The sequence below is a fragment of the Zonotrichia leucophrys genome, chromosome 25 (assembly GCF_028769735.1).
Source record: "Zonotrichia leucophrys gambelii isolate GWCS_2022_RI chromosome 25, RI_Zleu_2.0, whole genome shotgun sequence".
NCBI lineage: Eukaryota > Metazoa > Chordata > Aves > Passeriformes > Passerellidae > Zonotrichia > Zonotrichia leucophrys.
This window is the reverse complement of record NC_088194.1, coordinates 1,476,846-1,498,910: the sequence shown is the minus strand read 5'-3', so window position 1 is coordinate 1,498,910 and position 22,065 is coordinate 1,476,846. Positions and strand designations below refer to the sequence as shown.

The following is a 22,065-nucleotide window of genomic DNA, read 5'->3' as shown; positions in this document are numbered from 1 at the left end:
ACCTTGGTGTCTCCCAGCCCCGGGGCCCATCAGTGCCTGCTCTGGCTCTGTTTATTGACAGGGCTGGCGGCTGCTGGGCCAGCACCCCTCCCCACAGCCCTTCATTAGCTCGGCTGTCGGGCTGCATCACATCACCCAGCGCCACACACGCCCCCGGCTCTGGCACTGCTGCTGCCACGTGTGTCCCTGCCGTCCCCACTGCCCCCTCATCGTGGCTGAAGCCCCTGACCCCCGAGGCTGGGCTGTGTGCCTGTCTTTCCCATGGCACTCAGGTTTCTGTCTGCCCCATGTCCTGTCCCATTGGTCCTACAAAGCGCTCAGGTTTCTGGCTGCCCCGTGTCCTGTCCCATTGGTCCCTCAAAGCTCCCAGTGCCATTCCCGAGGCTGATGTGTCCCACTGCAGCAAAGCACTGCTGTGGTGTGGGAAGGCCATCCATGACATCCCATGTGCCCTTGTCACTGGGCACCATCATCCTGGTCCCAGCAGCTGCCTCAGTGTGGATTGGGGTCCTGCCTCAGTCACCCAGCGTGGCTGGAGCCACATCCTCAACATGGATGCAGCAAGGTGACAGGCAGCCCCTTGGAAGAGACACCCCTGTGAGTCCAGCAGCTCCCCAAAGCAAGAGGATGTGAGGCACAACTCCCCCACGTCAACAGGGCTCGTCCTTGTGCAGGGTCATGTGCAGCAGCCCCTTGGTGGCACAGGCCCCACAGGCCAGGGCTGGCCCCCGGTATTGACAGCCCTGCTAATGACAGGGAGTGTCACCAGGGGCAGGAGCAGGCGGCGCGGGGCCATCGACCGCATCGACCGGCAGCAAGGGCGCGGGGGTCCGTGCGGGGGGCAGGGGGACGTCAATGGGTGGTAATTAATGGGAACGAGGCCACGTGTGCGGGGCCAGGGCTGTTGCTGGCCACGTCCCCCTGCTCGGTGCAGCCGAGCGCGGTTATAAACGCGGCCAGGCGACCCCCGAGCCAGAGCGCAGCAGAGTCCCCCAAGCCAGCCCAGGTAAGATGGTGATGGATGTGGGGTCCCTTTGGCCTCAGCCCTGCCTGCCATGGCATGCTGCTCCATGCCAGTGCATGTCATGGTGTGCCCTGATGTGCCATGCCAGGAGACCAAGCCTGCACTGCCCTGCTCCAGCTTCATCCTGGCCACAGGACGCCTCCTGCTCCAGCACTGCATCCCGAACAGCCCAGTACCAGCACAGCTGCCCAGCAGGCTCCAGACACTGAGGTGAGGCTGGGTGCTGCCTCTGCAGTGCCTTTGGGGTTATCCTGGGTACCAGTACCAGCACAGGTGCCCAGCAGGCTCCAGGCACTGAGGTGAGGATGGGTGCTGCCTCTGCAGTGCCTTGGGGGTTATACCTGGGTACCACTCCCACCCCAGCTCTCAGCATATTCTTCTTTTTCTCTTACAGGCCGCTGAGCTCCTGGTCCTCCCACCTCCGTCTGCCCCTGTCTCTGTCTGATATGTTTGATATTAGGTTGTTTTATTGGAAAACCAACTAAATATCAAACATATTCTTACAGCGCCAGGGATGCCCAGCACCGACTTGGCCAGATGCTGCCTGTGCCGTGTCTCAGGCAGGGGGACCCTCTGCACCCTGTCCTGCACCCTCTGCTACTCCCCACTGCCACAATAAAACCTGTCTGCCCATCTCCATGGGATTGAGAGGGGGAGCCCAGAGCCATCCTGGGGGTTGGCGGAGGTTTGGGATGGCAGCGGGGTCAGCGCTTGCCACCTGTCCCCCCGCTCACGCCAGGGATGATGACAATACAAAGGCCCGTGGCCCTGTGCCCAGCTCTGCCTCCACTGCCCTGGCATGGGGGTGTTATTTATGGAGGTGCAGCCGCTGCTCGGGACCCTGGGTAGGCACTGTCCCCTCCAGTGCCCTGCCCAGGGTACCCAGAGCTGCCACCAGCTCTCTGTCCCCAGGTCCCTGGGTGCTGACCCCTTTAGCCCTCAACATCTGTCCCTGGGTGGGAGCAGCAGGTCTCTTCCATGGGAGATCCTAACCTGATTTATGGGGCCAGTGGGACCTGTGGGCTGGCACAAGGAGGCTGCAAATCCCTCAGCTGTGGATGAAGAGCCACCACTTGCCCTGAGAATTCCTCCCTGCGCCTGGGGAATCTGCTCCTCCAGCTGCCAGCAGCATCCTCTCCCTCAGCACCAAGCACCACACAGCTGGAGCTGGGCTTGGGGCTCAGCAGGCTCCCCCTGAGCTCTGGGGGCAGTTTCCCCTGCTGCTCCCTGCAGAGCCAAACACCCTCAGCCAAGCCCCTGCTCCCAAAATAGTGCCAGGATGATCTTGCCCTTTTCTATGCCGCCCCCAGGCAGGGGTAAATGTCAGCCCAGGGCCACCAAAACATCCCAAGGAGGAGGCAAATGGGGGATGAGGACTTCATGCCAGTGCTGCACGGACCCAGTTCAACATCCTGAGGAAGCACTCGGGGCACCAGCCAGGGTGTCCCGTTGCACAGGGGGAGGGGGCACCTGGAACAATGCAGGACCCCCTGTCACAGACCTGCTGCTGCTTTTTATAACACCCCAGCTGTCCTGGGGAGCCCAAATAAGGCTGTGACCACCCAGAGCCCCCAGGACACACAATGGGTCCCCAGCACAGACTTTTTGGGAAGGTGGGGAGGCGGCTCAGCCCAAGAAAGGCAAAGCCACCGTGCTGGGCAGAGCTGATAAACGGGCAGTGGGGCACAGGCACCACAGCTGCCCTAGCCACCCATTGTCTGTCTGCATCCCGCTGCCCACCGCTGCCCAACGAGGATGGAGGCCATCAAGAAGAAGATGCAGATGCTGAAGCTGGACAAGGAGAATGCCCTAGATCGGGCAGAGCAGGCAGAGGCTGAGCAGAAGCAGGCGGAGGAGCGGAGCAAGCAGGTAGGGCAGAGAGCCACAGCCCCCAGCCCAGGGGTGGTGGGGGGTGCCTGTGCTGGGTTATGCTGAGCCCAGACCCAACAGAGGCTCTGCCTGGGGTATGAGAGCGTGTTTTACTGCACTAAATAGTTTATTTAGTTGTAAGAGTGTGACAGCTGCCACTATCCCCCAGCTCAAGGGTGCTCTGAGGGTGGGACAGCCCTGGGGTGTGGGAATGGGGTGGACACTCTGGGGCAGAGCTGGCCCCAAGGAAGGGGCAGGAGGGATGCCATGGGGCAGAGCTGAGCCTGGGATGGGGCAAGCAGGGCTCTCTTGGGGTGCAGGGGTTCAGAGTGGTGCCCACCCATGGTGACACCGCTGTCCTTCCAGCTGGAGGATGAGCTAGCTGCCATGCAGAAGAAGCTAAAGGGGACAGAGGATGAACTGGACAAATACTCTGAGGCCCTGAAGGACGCCCAGGAGAAGCTGGAGCTGGCAGAGAAGAAGGCGGCAGACGTATGTATGGGGTGCAGGTGGAAGCTGAATGCTGCCTTGTCCCCCTTCCTGGTGGGACTGCAGCCCTTCCCTATGCCCTGGGGACACAGGAAGGTCCCTGTCCGGCTCAGTGTGCTCCCGGTAAAACCGTGTAGGTGCCTTCGAGCAGAGAACGGCCCTGTGAAGGACAAATCCGGAGGGCAGAGCTGGGCAGTGAGTGCGGGATGCGGGGTCCACGTGTCCCCGGGAAACTCTGAGTCACGGCTGGGGGCGGCGGAGCCGAGCTCCGGGAAGGAGAAGGAGGAGGGGAGAGCCTTCATCCCCCTGCAGGCGGGGGCTCATGGGCAGCGCGAGCATTGCACAGCCCGGCTATTGTTGTCCGCTGTTTCCAGGAAAACAATGGTGCGAGCGGTGCAGGGTTTCAGCCGGCGGCGGCATCGAGACAGGCATGAGGCACCGCTCGTCACCTGTCAGGACCTGGCAGTCCTTGAGAGGCCGGGATGCCTCAGGCTCCGGTGTCAGAGCCTCGCAGCCCGGCTCTGGTGCAGAGAAGGCAGGAGCCGTCCGTGCTCGTGGGGAAGTGCCTGATCCCAGCACGGCGCCTGGGCTGCTCTCACTGGGAGCTCCGGAGCTCTGGAGCTTTGCTGCGGGTCCCTGTGGGCAGCCCTGCGCTGGGACTTGTGTCGAGAGCAGCATTGCAGAGCTCTTCCCACCCTCACACCCTTCTTTCCTCCCTTTGTCCTTGTTGGCATTTTCCCTGCTGTCACCACATTCCCTTATGGATCCCCCTCTGTGCACCTGCAGCCCTTTTTCCCCAGCGTGGCCCATGGGGGTCCTCCAGTTTCCTCCTGGCTCTGGGAATTTTACATCCCGGAGCAGTGAAAGGGCAGAGCTGCTTCCCGGGTACTTCCAGCCCAACAGAGCCCTTTGGATTCTCACTCACCTCGGAAACATGCTGTGCTCCTGCCTGGCTGCCGAGGGTTTCAGGCAGCAGCCCGGAGCCTTTCCCTTCTATCTACACACTAGAAGCATTGACAAATAGGGGAACGAGAGGGGGGAATGAGAGCAGTAACAGGGCTCGGTGATGTGTTTATCGAGCTCTTGGGGGGCTCCATGACCCTCACGCCACGGAGGAACACAGCTCCCAGCTCTGATCTTCGCAGCGTTATCCTCCTGACACGGGAGGGTTCTCACCTCGGGATCTCACACATGGAAGCGCAGCGGGAGCCTGGCGGCCGCAGCCCTACCGCGGCACGGAGGAAGGAGCGGGATGCGCTGCAGGGCTGTGGGCTCCGGGCCCCGCGGGCTCCGGGGGCTCCCCGTGGCGAGGCCGTGCCCGAACCAGCGCCGGGGCCCGGGGCGGGTGTGAGGGGGTTCCGTGGGGCAGGGCCCGTGTGGATCCTCCGGGCCCGGTGAGGCCGTGCCAGCTCCCCGTGACACACGAGGCTAGTCCCGGTGCCCTCACGCCCGTATCGGGCGGGTCCCGCTGGACCCAGGTGCCCGTGGGGCACACCCCGGTGTTCCCCCCGGCCCAGTGCCGGTGTCCCGTTCCCGCCGGTGCCGATGTGTGTCCCCTGCCCCGGGGCTGAGGGCAGTCCGACGGGGGTGTGAGGGGGTTCCGTGGGGCAGAGCCCGTGTGGGCCCGTGTGGATGCTCCGGGCCCGGTGAGGCCGTGCCTGCTCCCCGTGACACACGAGGCCACTCCCGGTGCCCTCAGACCATATCGGGCGGGTCCCGCTGGACCCAGTTGTCCGGGGGGCACATCCTGTGTTCCCTCCCGGCCCGGTGCCAGTGTCCGGTTTCCGTCGGTGCCGATGTGTGTGCCCCATCCAGTGCCAGTGCTTCATTCCCGCTGATGCCGATGTGTCCCCCGCCCGGTGTCCCCATTCCCGCCGGTGCCAATGAGTGTCCCCCCGCCCGGTGCCGGTCCCGGTGCCTCCACCCGGTGACGGTGCCCCGTTCCCGCCGGTGCCGATGTGTGTCCCCCGCCCGGTGATGGTGCCCCATTCCCGCCCGGTGCCCCCATTCCCGCCGGTGCCACTGAGTGCTCCCGGTCCGGTGCCGGTCCCGGTGCCCCGGCCCCGCCCCGGGCGCGGCGGCCGCTCCTCATCTCCCCGGTAACGCGCCCGCGGGGCGGGGCGGAAGTGACGTCACTTCCGTCCGGCCGTTCCGGGCGCGGTCCCGGTGTCTGGGGGTGGCGGGGCTGGAGCGGAGGCACCGAGCATGGCCGGGGCCACCACTATCGAGGCGGTCAAGCGCAAGATCCAGGTGCTGCAGCAGCAGGCGGACGATGCGGAGGAGCGGGCGGAGCGGCTGCAGCGGGAGGTGGAAGCCGAGCGCCGCAACCGCGAGCAGGTACCGCCGGCACCGCCGCCGCGCGGGGGCAGAGCCGGGCGGGCGGCGCGCCCGGAGCCGGGGGTCGCTCCGAGCCGCGGGGATGCCGGCCCGGCCCGATGGGTCCGCCGAGAGCGGCGCTCTCGCTCTGTATCCGTGTCTCCCCCTGGGACCCGCCCGTGGTGCTGAGCGGACACCGGGGCCGGGGAGGGGGGCCTGGCGTTGTTTCGCTGTTCCCGGTGTCCCGGGACAGACGGTAGCGGCGGAGGAGCCGGCCAGGGGGAGGAGGGGGAGGCCCCGGCCATCTTGTGCGGCCCCGAGCCCGGAGCTGCGCGGGTAAGATGGAAGGAAGGAGCGGGTTCCCTCGGGATGCGGCCGGCGCAGGAGCCCTGCCGAGCCCCGCGTCCCGCCCGGCCCGGTGAGCGGGGCTCCCTCACACCGGTACCGGCGGGGGAGAGCCGGGTGGGAGCGCCTCAAAGGGAGGAGGGAGCGGCGACAGCAGGATCTGAGCTGGCAGCGCCGGAAAGGCCGGGACAGGGGCGAGGTGATACGGGCAGGACCTGGCGGTGACACGGACAGGACCCCCAGGTGGCACGGGCAGAACCTGGAGGTGGCTGCCTCCCCTCCCTTGGGTTGGGACACAGGCAGGGCTGGTGGCATTTTGGGGACAGGGATGAGGTGGCACGGGCAGGACCTCGAGGTGATCACCTTCCTGGGCCTGGGACACAGGCAAGGCTGGTGGCATTGTGGGGACAGGACTCGAGGTGGCACGGGCAGGACCTCGAATGGCCGCCTCCCCTCCCCTGGGCCTGGGACACAGGCAAGGCTGGTGGCATTGTGGGGACAGGGATGAAGTGGCACAGGCAGGACCTTGAGTGGCCGCCTCCCTTGGGCTGGGACACAGGCAAAGCTGGCGGCGTTTTGGGGACAGGAATGAGGTGACACGGGGCAGCTCCTTGCTCGAATCTAAGCGTGACTCTCGTTGGGTTTGCAGTGATTTTGCTGCATTTGATGTGAAGCTGAGTGCCCCCCCGAGTGCTGGAGTTGTGTCTGTGACAGAGCTGTGGCACTGCCAGGGATGGGTCAGGTTCTGCTGCCCAGATCCGTGGCAGAAGCTGCTGCCACTCCCAGGCCTCAGCTGGCTCTTTCTTTGCAGCCACATAAGGAATTCTCCTTGCAATAGCAGCATTGTCATGGGCACAGGCATATTTTTCCCAGCTCCCTGAACCTCCTTCGGGGGAGAGAACCAGTGCTCCCAGTATGGTGCCCAGGGCTTGCCTGGCCACGGGTCCTGGGGAGTCCTCTTGACTCTCTTGGGACAGCACTGGTGAATTCTGAAGGCCTGGATGAGCTTCTCCTTTGATTTGCTGAGCTCCAGGTGCTCCTTGCTCAGGGCTGCCTTTGTGAAAGAAGCATGGAATAACAGAAATGTGCCACTTGTACCAGGGGGGTCTGAAAGGGTCACCTGGAAGCGTCACCCAGTGCTCTGGGGAAGCCTGACAGTTTCATCTGTATCTAGAGAGAAGCAGCAGAACAGGAGATGTAAGGGCTCTGCTGCAGCAGGAGACAGGCACTTCCTCAAAATGCAGGGTGGTTTTTGGGTGGTTTTTGAGCACTGCCTGCAGGAAGTCAGGGCTGAGTGGTGCAGTTCAAAGGGTCAAGAAGTGGAGAAGGAAGGAGGAGGTCCTCAGCAGCTGGTAGCCCCTTTAATAGGGCAAAGATTCAGTCAGGCAATCTTCCTGGTTCTGTTTAAGGTATTGCTGTGCTCCTCTTCGGGCAGATCACTTCCCCTTTCAGCAGGGTGGGTGTTGGCTCTGGGCACCACAGGGGTCTGGGCTGATCCAGAGCTGGGTGTACCTGCACGGGAGCTCCTCTGTGCCCTCCCAGCCTGGCCTTGGAACCTGCCAGGGGAGCCTCAGTGGGGGGAAAGCTCAGACAGCCCCTCTGGGAGCTGGGTGCAAGCAGAGTGGGACCCCAGTGTAACACTGGTGCCTTTCATCACTCTGCTCCTCCTCCTCGGCACCGTGTGGCTGGGAGGGTGCTTTGTTATGTGCAGCTGGGGTATTTCTGTTTGTCTGGCATGTGCCTGTGCTGGGGTTTCTGCAGATCACAGAGCTGCACTCCTGCCTGCCTGCCTTTGTAATCCTGTTGGGGAGCAGGATTCTGGATTTCCAGGGGGATGTCAGAGTTCCTAAAGCATCTGGGCTCCCCTGGGCTTTGGCTGGAGTGGATGTGGCTGCAAGCAGGGGCCTCACAGGCAATCAGGCCATGCCTCCAGGGTCCCAAAAAGATTGCAGTGAGTCTCCAGTTGACTGTTTAGTCTGGGTCTGATCCAGAAGAGGAGTGCCACGGAAGGGATTTTCATCCTTGGCCTTGAGGTGCTTTGTTTTCTGCAGCACTGAAGGGCAGTTCCTGTCCTCTGTATCTGCCCTGGCTGTGTTCTGACTCAACGCTGGAGCGAGCCACAGGGTGATGGCAGTGCTGTGTTGCCTTACAGGGTGATGGCAGTGCTGTGTTACCACACGAGTGATGGACTGAGCTCTCTGAGCGTGGTCTGTGCTCCCCAGCACAGCACAGCACTGTGGGGGCTGCCTTGTACCTTGTGGCCTCTGTGGAGGCTGACTAGGACATGGATTGCAGTGCTTGGGGGGTGGGATAGCCTCTGATTTGTGCCACATTTCTGGCAGATGTCTGCAGGCTGTCAGCAGCTCCCAATGTGTGTGAGTGATCCAAGGCAACTCTTGCTGGGGAACAGCCTCCTCAACCTGTCTCAAGGCTGGAGAAGGCTTTTGCTCCTTCTCTGGATTTGCTGGGAGGAAGGAATCCTCAAGCACTGCAGGCTCTCTGTGGGGCTGTGGGCTCTGCAGCAACAAGCCCTGGGGCTGGGCAGCACCCTGTGAGCAGCCCAGCTTGGCAGCAGCACCCAGCAAAGCTTGGCACATCCCTGGACATGTTAATCCTTCTCACCTTGCTGCTGAGAGGGTTTGCCTCAAGCAATGCTCATGTCCAGATCACAGCAGTAAGCTGACTCTGCTAAGTGGCAGCTGTCAGCATGCTCTGGTGTGCTGGATAAACAGGGCTGTGATGAATGAATGACCTGGCAGGATCCTGGCAGCTGCAGAGGCAGCACTTGGTGTAAATCATCTCCTTGGTGTTTATGGCCTGAACTCAGAGCAGTGCAGGCTGGCAGCGGGAAGCCTGCAGAGCTGAGTGTGCTGCTCACCTCTGGGAGAGTGGCTGAAGCACCCTGGGTTTGCTTTGGGTTCCTGAGTGCTGCTGCTGCCCCCGTGGCAGATCTCAGCTGCCAAACCTGCCCGGGCTCAGTGCCCTCCTCTGCTCCCTGCAGGCTGAGGCTGAGGTGGCATCTTTGAATCGCCGGATCCAGCTGGTGGAGGAGGAGTTGGACCGAGCTCAGGAGCGCCTTGCCACAGCTCTGCAGAAGCTGGAAGAGGCAGAGAAGGCAGCAGATGAGAGTGAAAGGTGAGCAAGGACTCCTGCTTGCACTCTGTCAGACACTGAGGGTCTGGTGCCATCAACTTTTTGAGCTTCTCAGAGTGGGGAAGGAGATCCCACACCAAGGCTTGAGGGAGTCAGTGCCTGCTTAGGCAGAGCAGCTAAACCAGTGCTGATGAACCTGAGGCTGCTGATGGCCTTGATTGTCCTGGAACCTGAGGCTGGGGAGTGAGGAAGTGCCACCATGCATCCCCTCTTCCAAAAGAGGAGAAATACACCGGGTCAGGGACACCACTGCCTTGTAAAGGTGGCTGTGGGTGGGGCAGCCTCTCTGCCAGCATCCTCCCTAACTGGCAGATGTCCCCTGACCTGTGATTCAGAGGGGAGTGGCCCACTTCCAGCTGTCTGATGTGCTTCCTCCTGCACACACCGTGAGCAGCCTGCCCCAGCTGCTGGCCTGCCACAGAGAGACTTGGCTCTTCCTTCATTCCAGATGGGGAAGTGCTTGACTTGGCTGGGAGTCCCTAAGAAAGCTGGGCTTGTTCTCAGCAGCACTGCACGCCCCTTGGCCTGGCAACCCAGTGATCTGCTGGGGGAATGTTCCACAGAACAGTTAACTCCAAGCAATTGAGGTGGCTGTATTCACATCAGCCCAGAGGCCTCTGCCTTCTGCATTCAGAGGAATCATGGTTTATTGAGAAGCACTGTGCTTCCAGGGACTGCTGTTAATTCTCTGCAACTCATTGCACTGCTGCCTTGTCCAAGATGGTTTCACACATCTCCCCTCCTTGTGCTTGCTTTTGGGCAGAGGCATGAAAGTCATTGAAAACAGAGCTCTGAAGGATGAGGAGAAGATGGAACTGCAGGAGATCCAGCTCAAGGAAGCCAAGCACATTGCAGAGGAGGCAGACAGAAAGTATGAGGAGGTGAGACCCTTGGGTGCTCTGTACAACTGACCTGGGCCAGGAGACTTGAATCCTCCTCCTGCTGACAGCAAATCTGGCTCTCAGCAGAGCCTCATCAATGCTCTGCTTGGCCAAAAGCTTCCCACAGCTCCAGTGGCTCCTGCAGGCGTTCCTCCCTTCGCTCTGCAGAGCCTGCAAGCACAAAACTCCTCCTTGCTCTTGACTCTGGTTGTCCTTTCCAGGTTGCTCGGAAGCTGGTGATCATTGAGGGGGATCTGGAGCGCACTGAGGAGAGAGCTGAGCTCGCAGAGTCGTGAGTAGTCTGCTTGCATGTACCTGCCAGGTCTGCCTCTGCATGGGCACTAACACTGCATTGCTAACCTTGTTACACAAGGCCTGAAGCACAGGGTGGGTGTAGGGCTGCAAAGGAAAGCAGTGAAAGCACTTCCCTCCACAAAACAGGATTAGTTCCACCTAGGACACGGAGTTTGTGGTGTGATTTGCCTTGGGTGGAGACACTCTGGGCCTTTGCATGGAGTCACTCCCTAGTTGTGGAGGCTGCAGAGCCTTCCTGTGCTCAGCAATCACAGCACTGCTTTGTGTGTGCAGTCACAAGATGGTTCACAGTGCTTGTACTGAAGTAGCAGAGGCCTCTAGGCCAGGGCCTGAAGTGCCATATTTGGTGGCCAAGGGCAGAGCTGTGGCTGAGGCTGCTCTCTGGGCCTCTCCAAGGATTTGCAGTAATACCACCACACCACTACAGGCTTCTGCACTGCTGAGCAGAAATCTGGGCTTCCTCTGCTCAGAGCAGAGACACAAATCCTGGTGTTTGGGCTCCTTTCATGTGTCCAGGTGCTTTAGCTGATCCTTGAGGAGCTGGTCAGGGCCTTTCTGTGCTCTGGGCCTTGTCTAACACAGTTGGTGTGTATGCAGCAGCAGCACTGTGCTTCCCGCCCAGATGTGCATGTTGTGACCATGACTTTTTTGTGTTTCCCTTCCCCACCCTTTTTGGCTCTGTGGTGGTGTGGTTCTGGTGCTCCTTTTGACCTTGCCCCCACCTGGCTTGTGCCCCTGTGTGACCGTCACTAACAGTCATTGCCGGGAGCTGCGGGAGCAGATCAGAGTGATGGACCAGAACTTGAGGTGTCTGTCTGTTGCCGAAGAAAAGGTACTAACCTTTCCCTTCTTGAACCATTAAACCGAAAACTCATGTGGTCTCCTCACTATGCTCCTCCCCTCAGCTTAACTGCGTCTCTCTCTCGCTCTCTCCTGGAACATTCTGTCTTCTCTGCCCATAAATGTCCCTTTTTCAGTGGTGGTGGCTGTCCTTCTGTCCATCAGAACAGCTTCCCTCCATACAGCACACTAAAAGTGAAGCTTCTCCTTGAAGACTCCAAGTCTGGCAGAAACCTGTGTCCACATCTCGCTGCTCAGCTCTGTGCCCCGTGCATGTGCTGGCAGAATATTCCAAACATGAGCTCAGAGGCAAAAAGGGAACTTGCTTTCTGCACAGGTGCCTCAAAGCAGGGTCCTGTCCAGTCTGATCTCAGACAGTCCCCTAAAGAACTTCCTGATCTTCCCTGCACGTGGATTCACTTCTTGTCTCCTGTCTTTCCCTCCCACTTCTTCTTTTCCTTTTTTTTCTCCCCTTTCCTTACAAAACCCCACAGTAAATGTTCCGAGCTGGAGGAGGAGCTGAAGAATGTCACCAACAATCTCAAGTCTCTTGAGGCTCAGGCTGAGAAGGTAGGGCTGCCTGTCCCAGGGCCAGAAACATTGCTGTTGTGCTAGGAGGGTAAACAGCAGAGCACCCACTGAGGTGGAAATGATTCAACTGCAGTCTTAAGCAAGCCAGGAGTGCTGTGCTTGCTCTGCTGGGAGGGCTGAGGTATTTATTTCATTGGAGGGCTTGGAAACTGGGGTGGGGGAAGCCTGGCTGCCCTTCCCTGCCTTGGGGCAGACTCAATCGGCCAGGGTGTTTAAGCTGCTAAAATGTTAAGATGAGAATTTTTCTGCATCCAAGTTTGTGTTCCATGCATGGTGTGAGACTTGCCACCTGCCCCAGTCCTGTTGGGCTTGGGTGAGGATGTGAACAACTCCCAGGTGGAAGGTTTCTGTTGTCATGTGTGCTGCAGTGAGGAGTTGATGCTGCCCTCTGTAGTTGTGGGCTCTCTGGAGAGGGAGGTATCTGGGGCTGCTGACTGCTGACTCCTTTTCCACAGTACTCTCAAAAAGAGGATAAATATGAAGAAGAGATCAAGATTCTGACTGATAAACTCAAAGAGGTGAGTGACCATGTCAGGATGGCCCAGCAGGGTGAGCTTGACTGGGAAGAGATGCAAAGTCCATGTCCTTGGACTGGTCCCTTTCCTGTAGAGCTGTTGCACTCACTGATTTATTTCTGTCTGGCAGGCAGAGACCCGTGCTGAGTTTGCTGAACGCTCTGTAGCCAAGCTGGAGAAGACCATTGATGATCTGGAAGGTACATTCTGGGGCTAGGAAACCAAGCAATGGGTGTTGAGTGAGAAGCTGAGGAGGGCTGTGTCTCAGGTAGCTGCTGTGCTCCTCCTTGCTTGGAGCATTTTCCCACTTGGCCTCCAAGGTGAGGCTTGGCAAGAGCCCTGCTCTGAAAACAGTTCCCCTGTGCTGCAGCAGCTCTCAAGCTCTTGATCCAGACACCTGGCCTTATCTAGATAGCTTCTGTATGTTGGTAGTGATGTCCTCAGGAATGTAGCCAGATCCCTGTGCCCCAGCTTAATCCAATTCTTGTAGGAGTGGCACAGGAAAGAAACACTTGTAAGAATTGGTCACAATAACATACTTGTGTGCACAGCATCATGCACATGCTGGCTGCTGCAGATGGGGTCTTGCAGGAGTCAGTGAGTCTGAAACAGCCCCCATGAAGCCTCAGACTGCCCAGTGTGAGTCCTGAGCCAAGGTTGAATCCCCAGCAGTTCAGCCCATGGGGTAGTCAGCCTGTGCCAAGGGTGGGTTCCTTTCCTCCTCCCATTCCTTCACACAGTCCTTCAGGAGCACTCCTGAGGCCAGCCATTGCAGAACCTTGCCCCAAGCCACAGGAGGAGAAGGTTTCAGCTGCCTCCCTTAAATCTGGGAGTGTGGCCAGATTCTTTTGTGGATTGCTGTGGCTGGAGTGGTGGTGCTGGTAAACCAAAACCCTTACAGGTCTCTTACCTTGACCACAGGTGTGCCTTTGTGGTCTTTTAGTGCTAGCTCTTGGAGATACAAAGCATTATCCTGCTGTCTGGAGTCACTCTGGAGGTTTATTATCTAGAAATAGCAATGGTGTCAGCTGAACTGTTCCAGAACTGCAGCCAAGCAGCAATCTGAGCCACCTCATGGTGCAGGACAAGCTTTTATTTGGAACTGCAAAAAGTCCTCCAAATCCCTGCACGCTCCCCTTGAAACCTGTTGATTGAGAGTTGGCTCTGGTCTACAGCCTTGCTGCTGAGGTGACCTAGTTCATGACAAATGACAAAGTTCCCCAGGCTCTGTGAGGCTCTTAACAGCATGCCCAGCTGTACTGCAGCCCAGCTGCCAGAGCTGGAGCTGTCTGTGCCAGCTCTGCAGGGCTCAGGGATGTGTCAGCACAGTCCCAGGCCCACCCCTCCCTGCAGGCAGAGAGCTGCCTGTCTGCTCCATTATCTGATGGAGAGCACTGGTGTGGCCAGTCTGCTCCCCCACCTCACTGCATCCTGCAGCACTGGAGTTTCCTCTGATGCCCAGCTCCATGACATGACTGACTGCTCCCAAGCCAGTCTTTGCATTGAGACACAGGTGAGAACAAGGCACCTCAATTATCAGTGCTCTCCTTAGGTGTAACAAGCTTCTCCCTGAGTAGATGGAGTTGCCTTTCCCTGCTGCTCCTCCTGACCCTGGTTCCTGCTGACCTAGCTGGACAGCTTGTTTTTACAAAGTGATGTGGTTGAGTGCTTGGCTCTGCTGCCCTTGGAGCTGGATTGTAATCCTGGAAGGCACTTGTGGGTCACTTGGGTCCTCAGGCTGCTGGAACCCTCCTGTTCATTGTTGGGGATGAGCACAGAGTCGTGATGGCTCCACGTGTAACTTCATTTTCTTCAGTTCATGTACACCAGTGTGCCTTTCCCACCCCGGAGTGTTGGAAGAACTCTTTGCCTTCCCTCATTGTTTTCCTTTTGTTCTCCTCCTAAACCTCTTCTAGATGAGCTCTATGCCCAGAAACTGAAGTACAAAGCAATTAGTGAGGAACTGGACCACGCCCTGAATGACATGACTTCCATGTAAATATGAGCTGGCTCTCGCTTCAGCAGCCTGGACTGCCAGTGCTTGCTTGGTTTGCTGTGGTTTCTGTAGTTGGAGAATTGTCCAGGTTACTTCTACAGATCTGCCCAAGGAGCCCCAGCATGCCATCCTCTAACTCTAGGTCCTGGTGGTCTGCATGTGTAACCAAGTGCTGTGCTGGCCTGAAAGGGTTCTGACTTAAATTTGAGTGCAATTCCCATTCCCACTGGGAAGGGCTTTCTCAGGAAATGTGGCTTTGTCATCTGCTGGAGCCACTGGGCCATGGTCTCAGGATTCCTTCTGGAAGAGGCTGTGGATAGTGCTCAGGTGGATTCCTTAGGAATTGCCACAATAGGCTTGAGATGGGCCAGATCATGAACTGATCTGTGGAAGTAGCTGAACTTGTGTGTTTCTGCAACTTTGCTCCTTAGCTTTGTTCAGATCTGCAGTGGGTGCTGCTAACAACTGCTCCATGTGGTCCTTGCACTAACCCAGGAGAGGCCAGGTCCTCACCCCACAGAGAAGAGCCTTAACACGAGTGTCCCAACGTTCCCTAAGCAGAGTTTGCTGTGCACAAACACCGAGGCTTTCCTTAAAATTAGTGTCTCCTTCTGTCTCACACAGATAAGTCTTGTGGTTCCAAACTCCACTTTGGATTTGTCTCTCTGCTTGGTGGCTTGTTCTGCATCTGCACCCGGCATTCACGCTCTCTTCATCTCACTCTGAATTCCAGTACCTTTTTCCAGTTACTGTGCACAGGGCATCCCTGGGAATGGGTGCTGTACAGACACAGAGGCAGCAGCCCCCCAGTTCTGCTGCACTTGCTCCCAAACAAAGCTCCCTCTGTGTGACCTGATGTGCCAGACACAGCCTGCTCTGAGGGGCTGCCCTTTCTGTGCTGGGGGAGCGGGGAGGATGTTGTTCTCATCTGCATATCTTGTGTGGAGCCATAAAAAGCTCTTTTTGTATTTCTCTTGCCTCTTGCTCGAGCATGATGTCACCTTTTTTAAGGAAAACAGTTCCTGTATAAATGGCTGTTGCTTTGGAGAAATGGGTTTCTAGTGACCACTTGCTGCTTTAGAGTAACTGTCTCGGCATTGCCTTCAAACTGGAGTCACTCTCAGTGGAGCACAGACCTCACTTGCACGCTGGATTTTTCTTTGAGGTGTGTCCCTGGCTCCCAGATGTGATGGCAGCTTTGCAGACAGGGTCAAACTGGAGGCTGGGGGTTGCAGCAGGAGGCCCTGGAGCTGTGCCTGACTGAAGACACTCCTCATTCCTGCCTGCTTTGGAGTGCTCAGCAGCACTGGTTGCCAAGCACTGGCTTGCAGTGGGAGGTCCCACACCTGATAGTCGTTAGCCAGGGTTTGGAAGCCAATAAATACTGTGTGAGCTCTGGCTGGTCTCACTGGGGCACAACTGGGTGTGAGGTGCTGCCTGTGCCAAGGGCAAGGATGTGTGGCCTCTTGCTTCAGGAATGAGCAGGGCTGTGAGCATCTGAGCCAGGGAATCTTTTGCAGAGCCCTTCCCTCCCCACACAGGGGCTGGGGGCTGCAGGATCCTTCTAGAAATGTGGCATGGAGCTTCCCACAGAGCACTGGCACTGGGCTGTGAGTGCCTGCTGTGTGTCACTGCTGGAGCTGTTGCTGGTTGATGTGGTATGATAAACACTGCTCACAAAACAGTGTGTGCTGCCTCATGGTGGTTGGTCAAATACTTTTTCCTTTCTGGATCTGTTCATCTGCCCCAGTGCCCGAAGAGCCCTCCGTGAGCAGAGTTCTGGTGACATGGCACACTTCCCGTGGCTTCCTCAGGTTTGTGCCCTTCTGCTCTCCACGTGACAGCACTGGCACTCAGGATAATCCAGGCACACTCACCTGCCCCAGCCTGTCGCACTCTGCATTGGTGGCAGGTGGGGAAGGGAGGGAGCATTCAAGGGATCTCAAAGTGGGGGATGTTGGACTGTGCCCCATGAGCACAAAGCAGGAACCCAGAGCTCTTCAGTAACCCCACTGCAGCTGAGTTGAGGATCTGGATCCTGTGGGAGGGCAGGGCTTCTGTAAATGTGAAGGTTTCCAGTCCAGTGTTCCCCTGTCAGCTCTTAAGACAACAGGGACACCATCATTGTCTGCCAGTATCAAAGGGAGGGTGTCAGAGGAGGGACCAGGTTCTGCTCAGTGGTGCCCAGCAGTAGGACAGGCAAACATGGAAACTGATGCCCAGAAGTCCCACCTGAACATGAGGAACAATTTATTTCCTGTGTTGGTAACTGAGCCCTGAACAGATTGCCCAGATACTGTGTGAAGTCTCCCTCACTCGAGAAATTCCAGAATAATTGGACACAATCCTGTGCCAAGTGCTCTGGGGTGACCCTGCTTGAGCAGGGAGGTTGGACCAGACCCACAGTGGTCCCTTCCAACCTCACCCCTTGTGTGGTTGTCAGTGCTGGGAGGTGGCAGCTCACACCTCACAGGGAGGTCTGGTGGCACCCTGATTCTTGCTGTGGGGAGCTGCTGCCTCTGCTCTGCTCACTGGTGTTCCCAGGAATGTTATCTAAGCCTGGGCTGTGGCACTTTCCCCACTCACCCAGAAGGAATCCCAGGCTCTGGGTGGTGGATGGGGATGTGGGTGGGTGATGCAATGGTTACCCTGGGAGGTTTTGGAGGCATCTGGTCGGACTGGATTGCTGGGCCTGTGCAGGCTGGTTCCTGGCAGCTGTGCTGTGCTGTGGGGGTGCTGCAAACTCAGGTTAACTGACCAGGAGGGGCAGCTCCTGGGGCTCCCCACGTCCTGGGGCTGCCCTGGGGATGGGCAGGGAAAGGAGCAGCCCAAACATGGCGTGGCTGCTGCAGACATGGGCAGGTGTTCCCTGTGCAGAAGCTGTTCCTGAAGTGTGGGAAGTTCAGTCATGCTAAACACTCCAGTCTGCTGCCTTGTGTGGGTGAATCATCAGCTCCCTGCACACAAGCAGGAATGTTTGCTTGAAGCTGGAGCTGTTGCTCCAAGTTCTGCTGAGAACAGTTCACTCTCATCCTCTGCCACTGGGGAGACCCAGGACCAGCCTGGATCTCTCAGGTTTGGGCACAGACATTGGGGCTGCTCAGAGCACCATGGAGCCAGAATCCCTCACAGCAGCAACAGCAGCTTTTGTGCAAGGCATGGGCCAGGATGTACCCTCAACTTCCCCATTGTGGTAGGTCAGAAATCATTGGCTTCTCTGCCTGTGCTTCCCTTGGTGGCTTTAAAGAGGGACAATCAATCAGCATTACTGCCCTCTCCTGCAGAGTGAGGTGCAGTTAAAGGGTCCTGAGGGCTGAGAGAAGCTGAGAGTGAAGCTGAAGTTGAGCTTTCCCCTCTGTATGCAGGTGTTACACTGGAGGGACTGAGCTGAGACTCTGGGGAGGGTGATGTGCTTTGGCTGCTCCATGTAAACCACTCCACTTTCTGGAATTTTACCCAGCTAGGTCTTGTTCAAGAGTAAAATATTCTGAGATTGAAAGCAATGAGGAATGGTGTAGGTCCCCTTCAGGGGGTGCCTGTCACTCTTGCACTGAGCATGACACAGGAACAGGCAGGAGGCAGGATTGTAGAAAGAGCAAAGAAGGTTTTATTCAAGGTTTTATTTTATTTATTAAATAGATATGACAGATTCTGTTTGATTGGCTAACTAACAAAAACATCTTCCTCACACACTGTCTTTGAGAAGAACAGAAAGATGAAGTAGAAAAACACCACCTGCAGATTGTTTATACTTAAAAAGTTACCACATCCTTATAAACTCCCTAAAAATTCTCACAAGCCACTGTGAGAAACAGTGTTTGTGTCTCTCTGTCTGTCCCATGGCATCCACAGGTGCCTGAGAGTTTCAGGACCTCACAGTACAAAGATTAGAGGGAAGACCAAGGCCAAGGCTGTGCTCTGGGCTCACTCTCCAGCAGAGGCATCACACTGGTGTCACTGCAGGTGGTGCTGGTCACTTCTGCCAGGCTGGAAGATGATGTGTAAGGTTTTTTTTCCTGCCTGCAATTCCCCAAAGTGCAGGAATCGGAGCTGTCAGGCTGGGAGGACTCTGCCATGCAAATGAGCGGGAGAGATGCTGAATGTGTTCTCTGTAGTGGCTGGTTGTGGCAGGACATTGCCACCCAGCCCTGGGAAGTGACAGATGTGGAAAGGGACCAAGCATGATGATGAGTGTGAGTGTGGCTGCTGGAACCTCTGTGGGGCTCTGAGGACAGAGCTCTGAAGGATGAGGAATGCCACAAATGCAGTGGCAGCTTGTGCCCTGCTCATGGAGCTGTTCTGGGGCAGATGTAAAACAGGACTCTGTGCTCCAAAGTCCCTCTGTCCTGTACCTGCACAGTTGCTGCCTCCAGTCCTAGCTGGGTTGTTAGTGTGGCACCAGGCATGTTCTCAGAGGAGGGTCCTCCAGGCCAGGGATGTTTTCACTCTTAGTTTTTCTGGTGTGCCTGTCCTGCTGTTCACACCCTGTCATTCCCACTGCAGTGAGGTGTGGCTCCCTCTGGAAGCTGGTTCTGGTACAGCTGTGGCAGGACTCGTTTCTGCAGTGTGCTCCACACTTCAAGCACATCCCACATCTCTGTCCTTGCTGGGGCCCTGCCTGCAGGCTCCTCTTGTGGTGTCTCTTCTTCCTTTCTTTGCCTTTGCACATCTTGGGCAGCACGTTCACTTGGGGAGCACGTTCTGCCCACACTTGGCTTCCTCTGATCTTCCTGGGCTGAAGCACAAGTTAGAGAGAGGCAAACCTTTGGGAATAGCTGGCTGTCCTCAGAAGCACACACTGTGGAGACAGCTTGTTTGATGTGCTCCTCCTGGTGCTCTACTAACCCTCCCTTTCTCTCTTTTTCTCTCTTCCTCTTGTTTCCCTCATCCTGTCGCTGCTGCAGAGCGCCTGTACAGCCAGCTTGAGAAAAACCGCCTGCTCTCTAACGAGCTGAAGTTAATGCTGCATGATCTGTGTGACTGAGAAGGGGCCCACTAATCCCATTAACAGCTCATTGCCACCACCACTGCTGTGGACCACACTGAAATCTGATCATTAACACTGGCAGGCTTGCCAGTTTTATGCAATTGCTGCTTTTTAATGAGGCACTTGGATTTATCCTGTAATTTATTTAAGCTTTTTTTAATACATAAAGATAACTTCTATTCTTGGTGAAGTCACCCCCAGACCTGGCTGTGTTTTAGCCAGTCTTGTTTGCTTGTCCAGGGGGTCCTGCCTGGCTCCTCCGTGGAACCAGAATTGCTGCACCCCCAAATGAGGGTGGGCTGAAGTTAGGCTTATGTCTGCTTGAAGCTGCCTGTCAAGTGCTACAACCTAATTTACTGTTAGCTGAATGACTGTAGGATTTCCTGGTGCATGGAATGATGGCTTCTACCAATAAAGGACTGACCTTGTGGTCTGTGAGACACTGCACACCTGTAGTATGTTCCTATTTAGGGGATCCTGAGAAGTTTTGGGGGCAGCAGTAATTTCCCAGGCCTGACCCCAGTGCAGCTGGAATGGGCTGGGAAAGCTCACAGACATCTTGACAGCCAAAATGCACAGCCTGAAGCTGTGTCCTGGGTGCCTGCAGGGAGTATTGAAATGCTGCTGCTGTTGCTCATGCTCGAGGAGGGCTGTTCTCTCTCTCTGTGCAGTTTCTGGCCCTGGGGAGGTTGGGAGTGGCTTTGGCAACCTGCCTGTACCTAAAGGACATTTTTCCACAGCCTGTCTGCCCAGTGTCCCAGCGTGTGGATGTCTCCAGTGATATGGGTGGGCTCACCTTTGGAATAAAGCCTACTTAGAGCACTAGCTGCTGATCTGCTCTCCTCCTGGCTTAAGGAACATGTGAGAATCGACTGCACAGCTGCCTGCAGTGTTGGGCAGGGTGCAGCTCCCTCACTGCTCACTCTGCCTTGGGGCTGCTGGTCTGCTCCCTGCTGCTGCCCTGTGCTGAGGGGAAGGGGGGCACAACCAGCTGGAGTTCCAGGGGTGTTTTTGCTCTCGGGTGCCTTGCTGGGCCAGTGTGTGTGTGTCAGCTGTGGAGGTGTGGAGCCCTGGGAGGAGCTGGCTGCACTCAGAGACGCCTGCATGTGAAACACTGCCCAGAGCTCTGGCTAAAGGTGCACCGTGGCCATTGTGGGAGCACCAGCAGTGTGAGAGGCGAGGGCTACACTGAGCCAGGTAACCTCAAAAGCTTCCAGCTGCACCCAGCCAGGCACTCCAGCCCCAGGATCGCTGCAGCTGCGTGGGGAAGGGGCTGGCACAAGCTTTCTTTGGCAAAGGACTCTCCCTTCCTTGTCTGGTTTGTAACTCTGGACTCTTGTTCTTGGCAGATAAACTGAAATCCACCAAAGAGGAGCATCTCTGCACGCAAAGAATGCTGGACCAGACCCTGCTAGACCTGAATGAGATGTAAAGGATCCCTGCCACTGCCTGTGCCATGCGGTGCCAGCCCAGCTGCTGCTGCCCTCTAACCCTGGCACCAGAGTTTACTTTCTGTTGCCAACCTGACCAAACACAAATCTCCTTAGTTCCAGGGTTAAAGGCCACCAGGTTGGGCAGAGCTTCAAACAGCATCATTAAGGGAAGTAAACAATGCAATAATGTTTGGAGAGCATGTTTGAGATGTACACATTTTGTAACTACCTTTTTTTGTAGCGACCATTACAAACATTCCAAATAACGTGTGAGGCTGGTGAGCTACACTTCAGAGCTCTTGGCTTTAGAATTTGGTATTAATCTTCTATGAATTGGCTCTGGGCCACCCTGCTTTGGCAGGGCAGGAAACAGATATGATGGTTCTGGCTGTGAGTCAGAGTAGCCAGGCTAGGATGACAGCCTGTTGAGAGAACTTCCTTTTCCAGGAGCTGTTTGCCAAAAGCACAGTTCAGTTTTCAGCTTTAAGGTAGCTCTATGTTGGAAAGGAACAACTTGGGTGAAAGGTGTCCCTTTTTTGGGGGTTGTTGTTTTTTTTTTTCTTAAGCCAAGCCAGTCATCTGAACAATTGAACCTTCACAGGGATTGTGTCCCTTCCCCTCCACACCTGAAGGGCTTAGAGAAGCCACTGTCCCTGTAACCCATTGCTACCCTGGAGCTGACTTTGCCTTCACTAAGTGCTGATGCACCAAGCTTCACTGCTCATCACTGGGTTACACTTAACAACTTAAGTACAACAGCCTTGTGTCCTTGGAGAAGTGTTTTTGCCTACCTGGAGGGAGGGAGCCAAGCCTTTCCTCCTGCCCAGGACTGCTCTTAATTGTCTTAATTGATTCCAAGCCATCTCTGTGTGCATTGCTGATGTGTTGTGTTGTGAGGTGTGAGTGTGGCACTGCCATGCTCGCAGTAACTTGTGGTTGGAGCATGCTGCCTGGTTGTAGCAGTTTTTGGGGCCAATCTGGAGACAAAAAAACATATCCAGTGTTTTGATACTAAATTGAAAAAATTGTGTTACTGTCTTTTGAAATAAAAACTGATCCCTCCACATGGCTGCTGGCTGCTGAGCTTTACTGTGTGGGCTTGTGGGGGATGAAGACTGTTGTCATGTTATTGCCAAAGTTCCATACCCTCTTGGTGATTCCTTCTTCATAGCACCACCAACAAACTCCAGCTCCATTCTCAACTCTTTTATAGCACTGATCCTCACTGGACACAGCTGTGGCCTGTTAAGGGCAGGCCTGTTCCTAATCTTTGGTAATCAGTACAGCTGCAACTCCTCAGGGGTGAGATTG

At 56.7% G+C, this 22,065-nt stretch overlaps 1 protein-coding gene across 17 annotated transcripts; it reads left to right on the top strand.

Moving 5' to 3' along the window:
* The first annotated feature begins 2,764 nt into the window (after positions 1-2,764).
* Positions 2,765-21,822, top strand: TPM3 (tropomyosin 3). 17 transcript variants are annotated; one of them, XM_064732669.1, is made up of 11 exons: positions 2,765-2,893; positions 3,260-3,385; positions 9,045-9,178; positions 9,960-10,077; positions 10,299-10,369; positions 11,727-11,802; positions 12,279-12,341; positions 12,469-12,538; positions 14,255-14,333; positions 16,085-16,148; positions 20,062-20,664. In XM_064732669.1, exons 1-11 carry the CDS (start codon positions 2,780-2,782, stop codon positions 20,137-20,139), a joined length of 993 nt encoding a protein of 330 aa, XP_064588739.1. In that variant the 5' UTR covers positions 2,765-2,779; the 3' UTR covers positions 20,140-20,664. The 17 variants fall into 17 exon arrangements, with proteins under 17 accessions (XP_064588739.1, XP_064588740.1, XP_064588745.1 ...); XM_064732670.1 differs by having other exon boundaries at positions 2,775-2,893; positions 19,239-20,664; XM_064732675.1 differs by lacking the exon at positions 16,085-16,148 and having other exon boundaries at positions 2,775-2,893; positions 19,239-20,664.
* The last annotated feature ends 243 nt before the right edge of the window (positions 21,823-22,065 follow it).

Excerpts from the sequence above, each read along its gene's own strand:
- TPM3 (XM_064732669.1), top strand. The coding sequence starts at position 2,780 with ATGGAGGCCATCAAGAAGAAGATGCAGATGCTGAAGCTGGACAAGGAG. Across the intron at positions 12,342-12,468 it reads TGACTGATAAACTCAAAGAG|GCAGAGACCCGTGCTGAGTT; the intron begins GTGAGTGACCAT and ends TCTGTCTGGCAG. Across the intron at positions 12,539-14,254 it reads GACCATTGATGATCTGGAAG|ATGAGCTCTATGCCCAGAAA; the intron begins GTACATTCTGGG and ends AACCTCTTCTAG.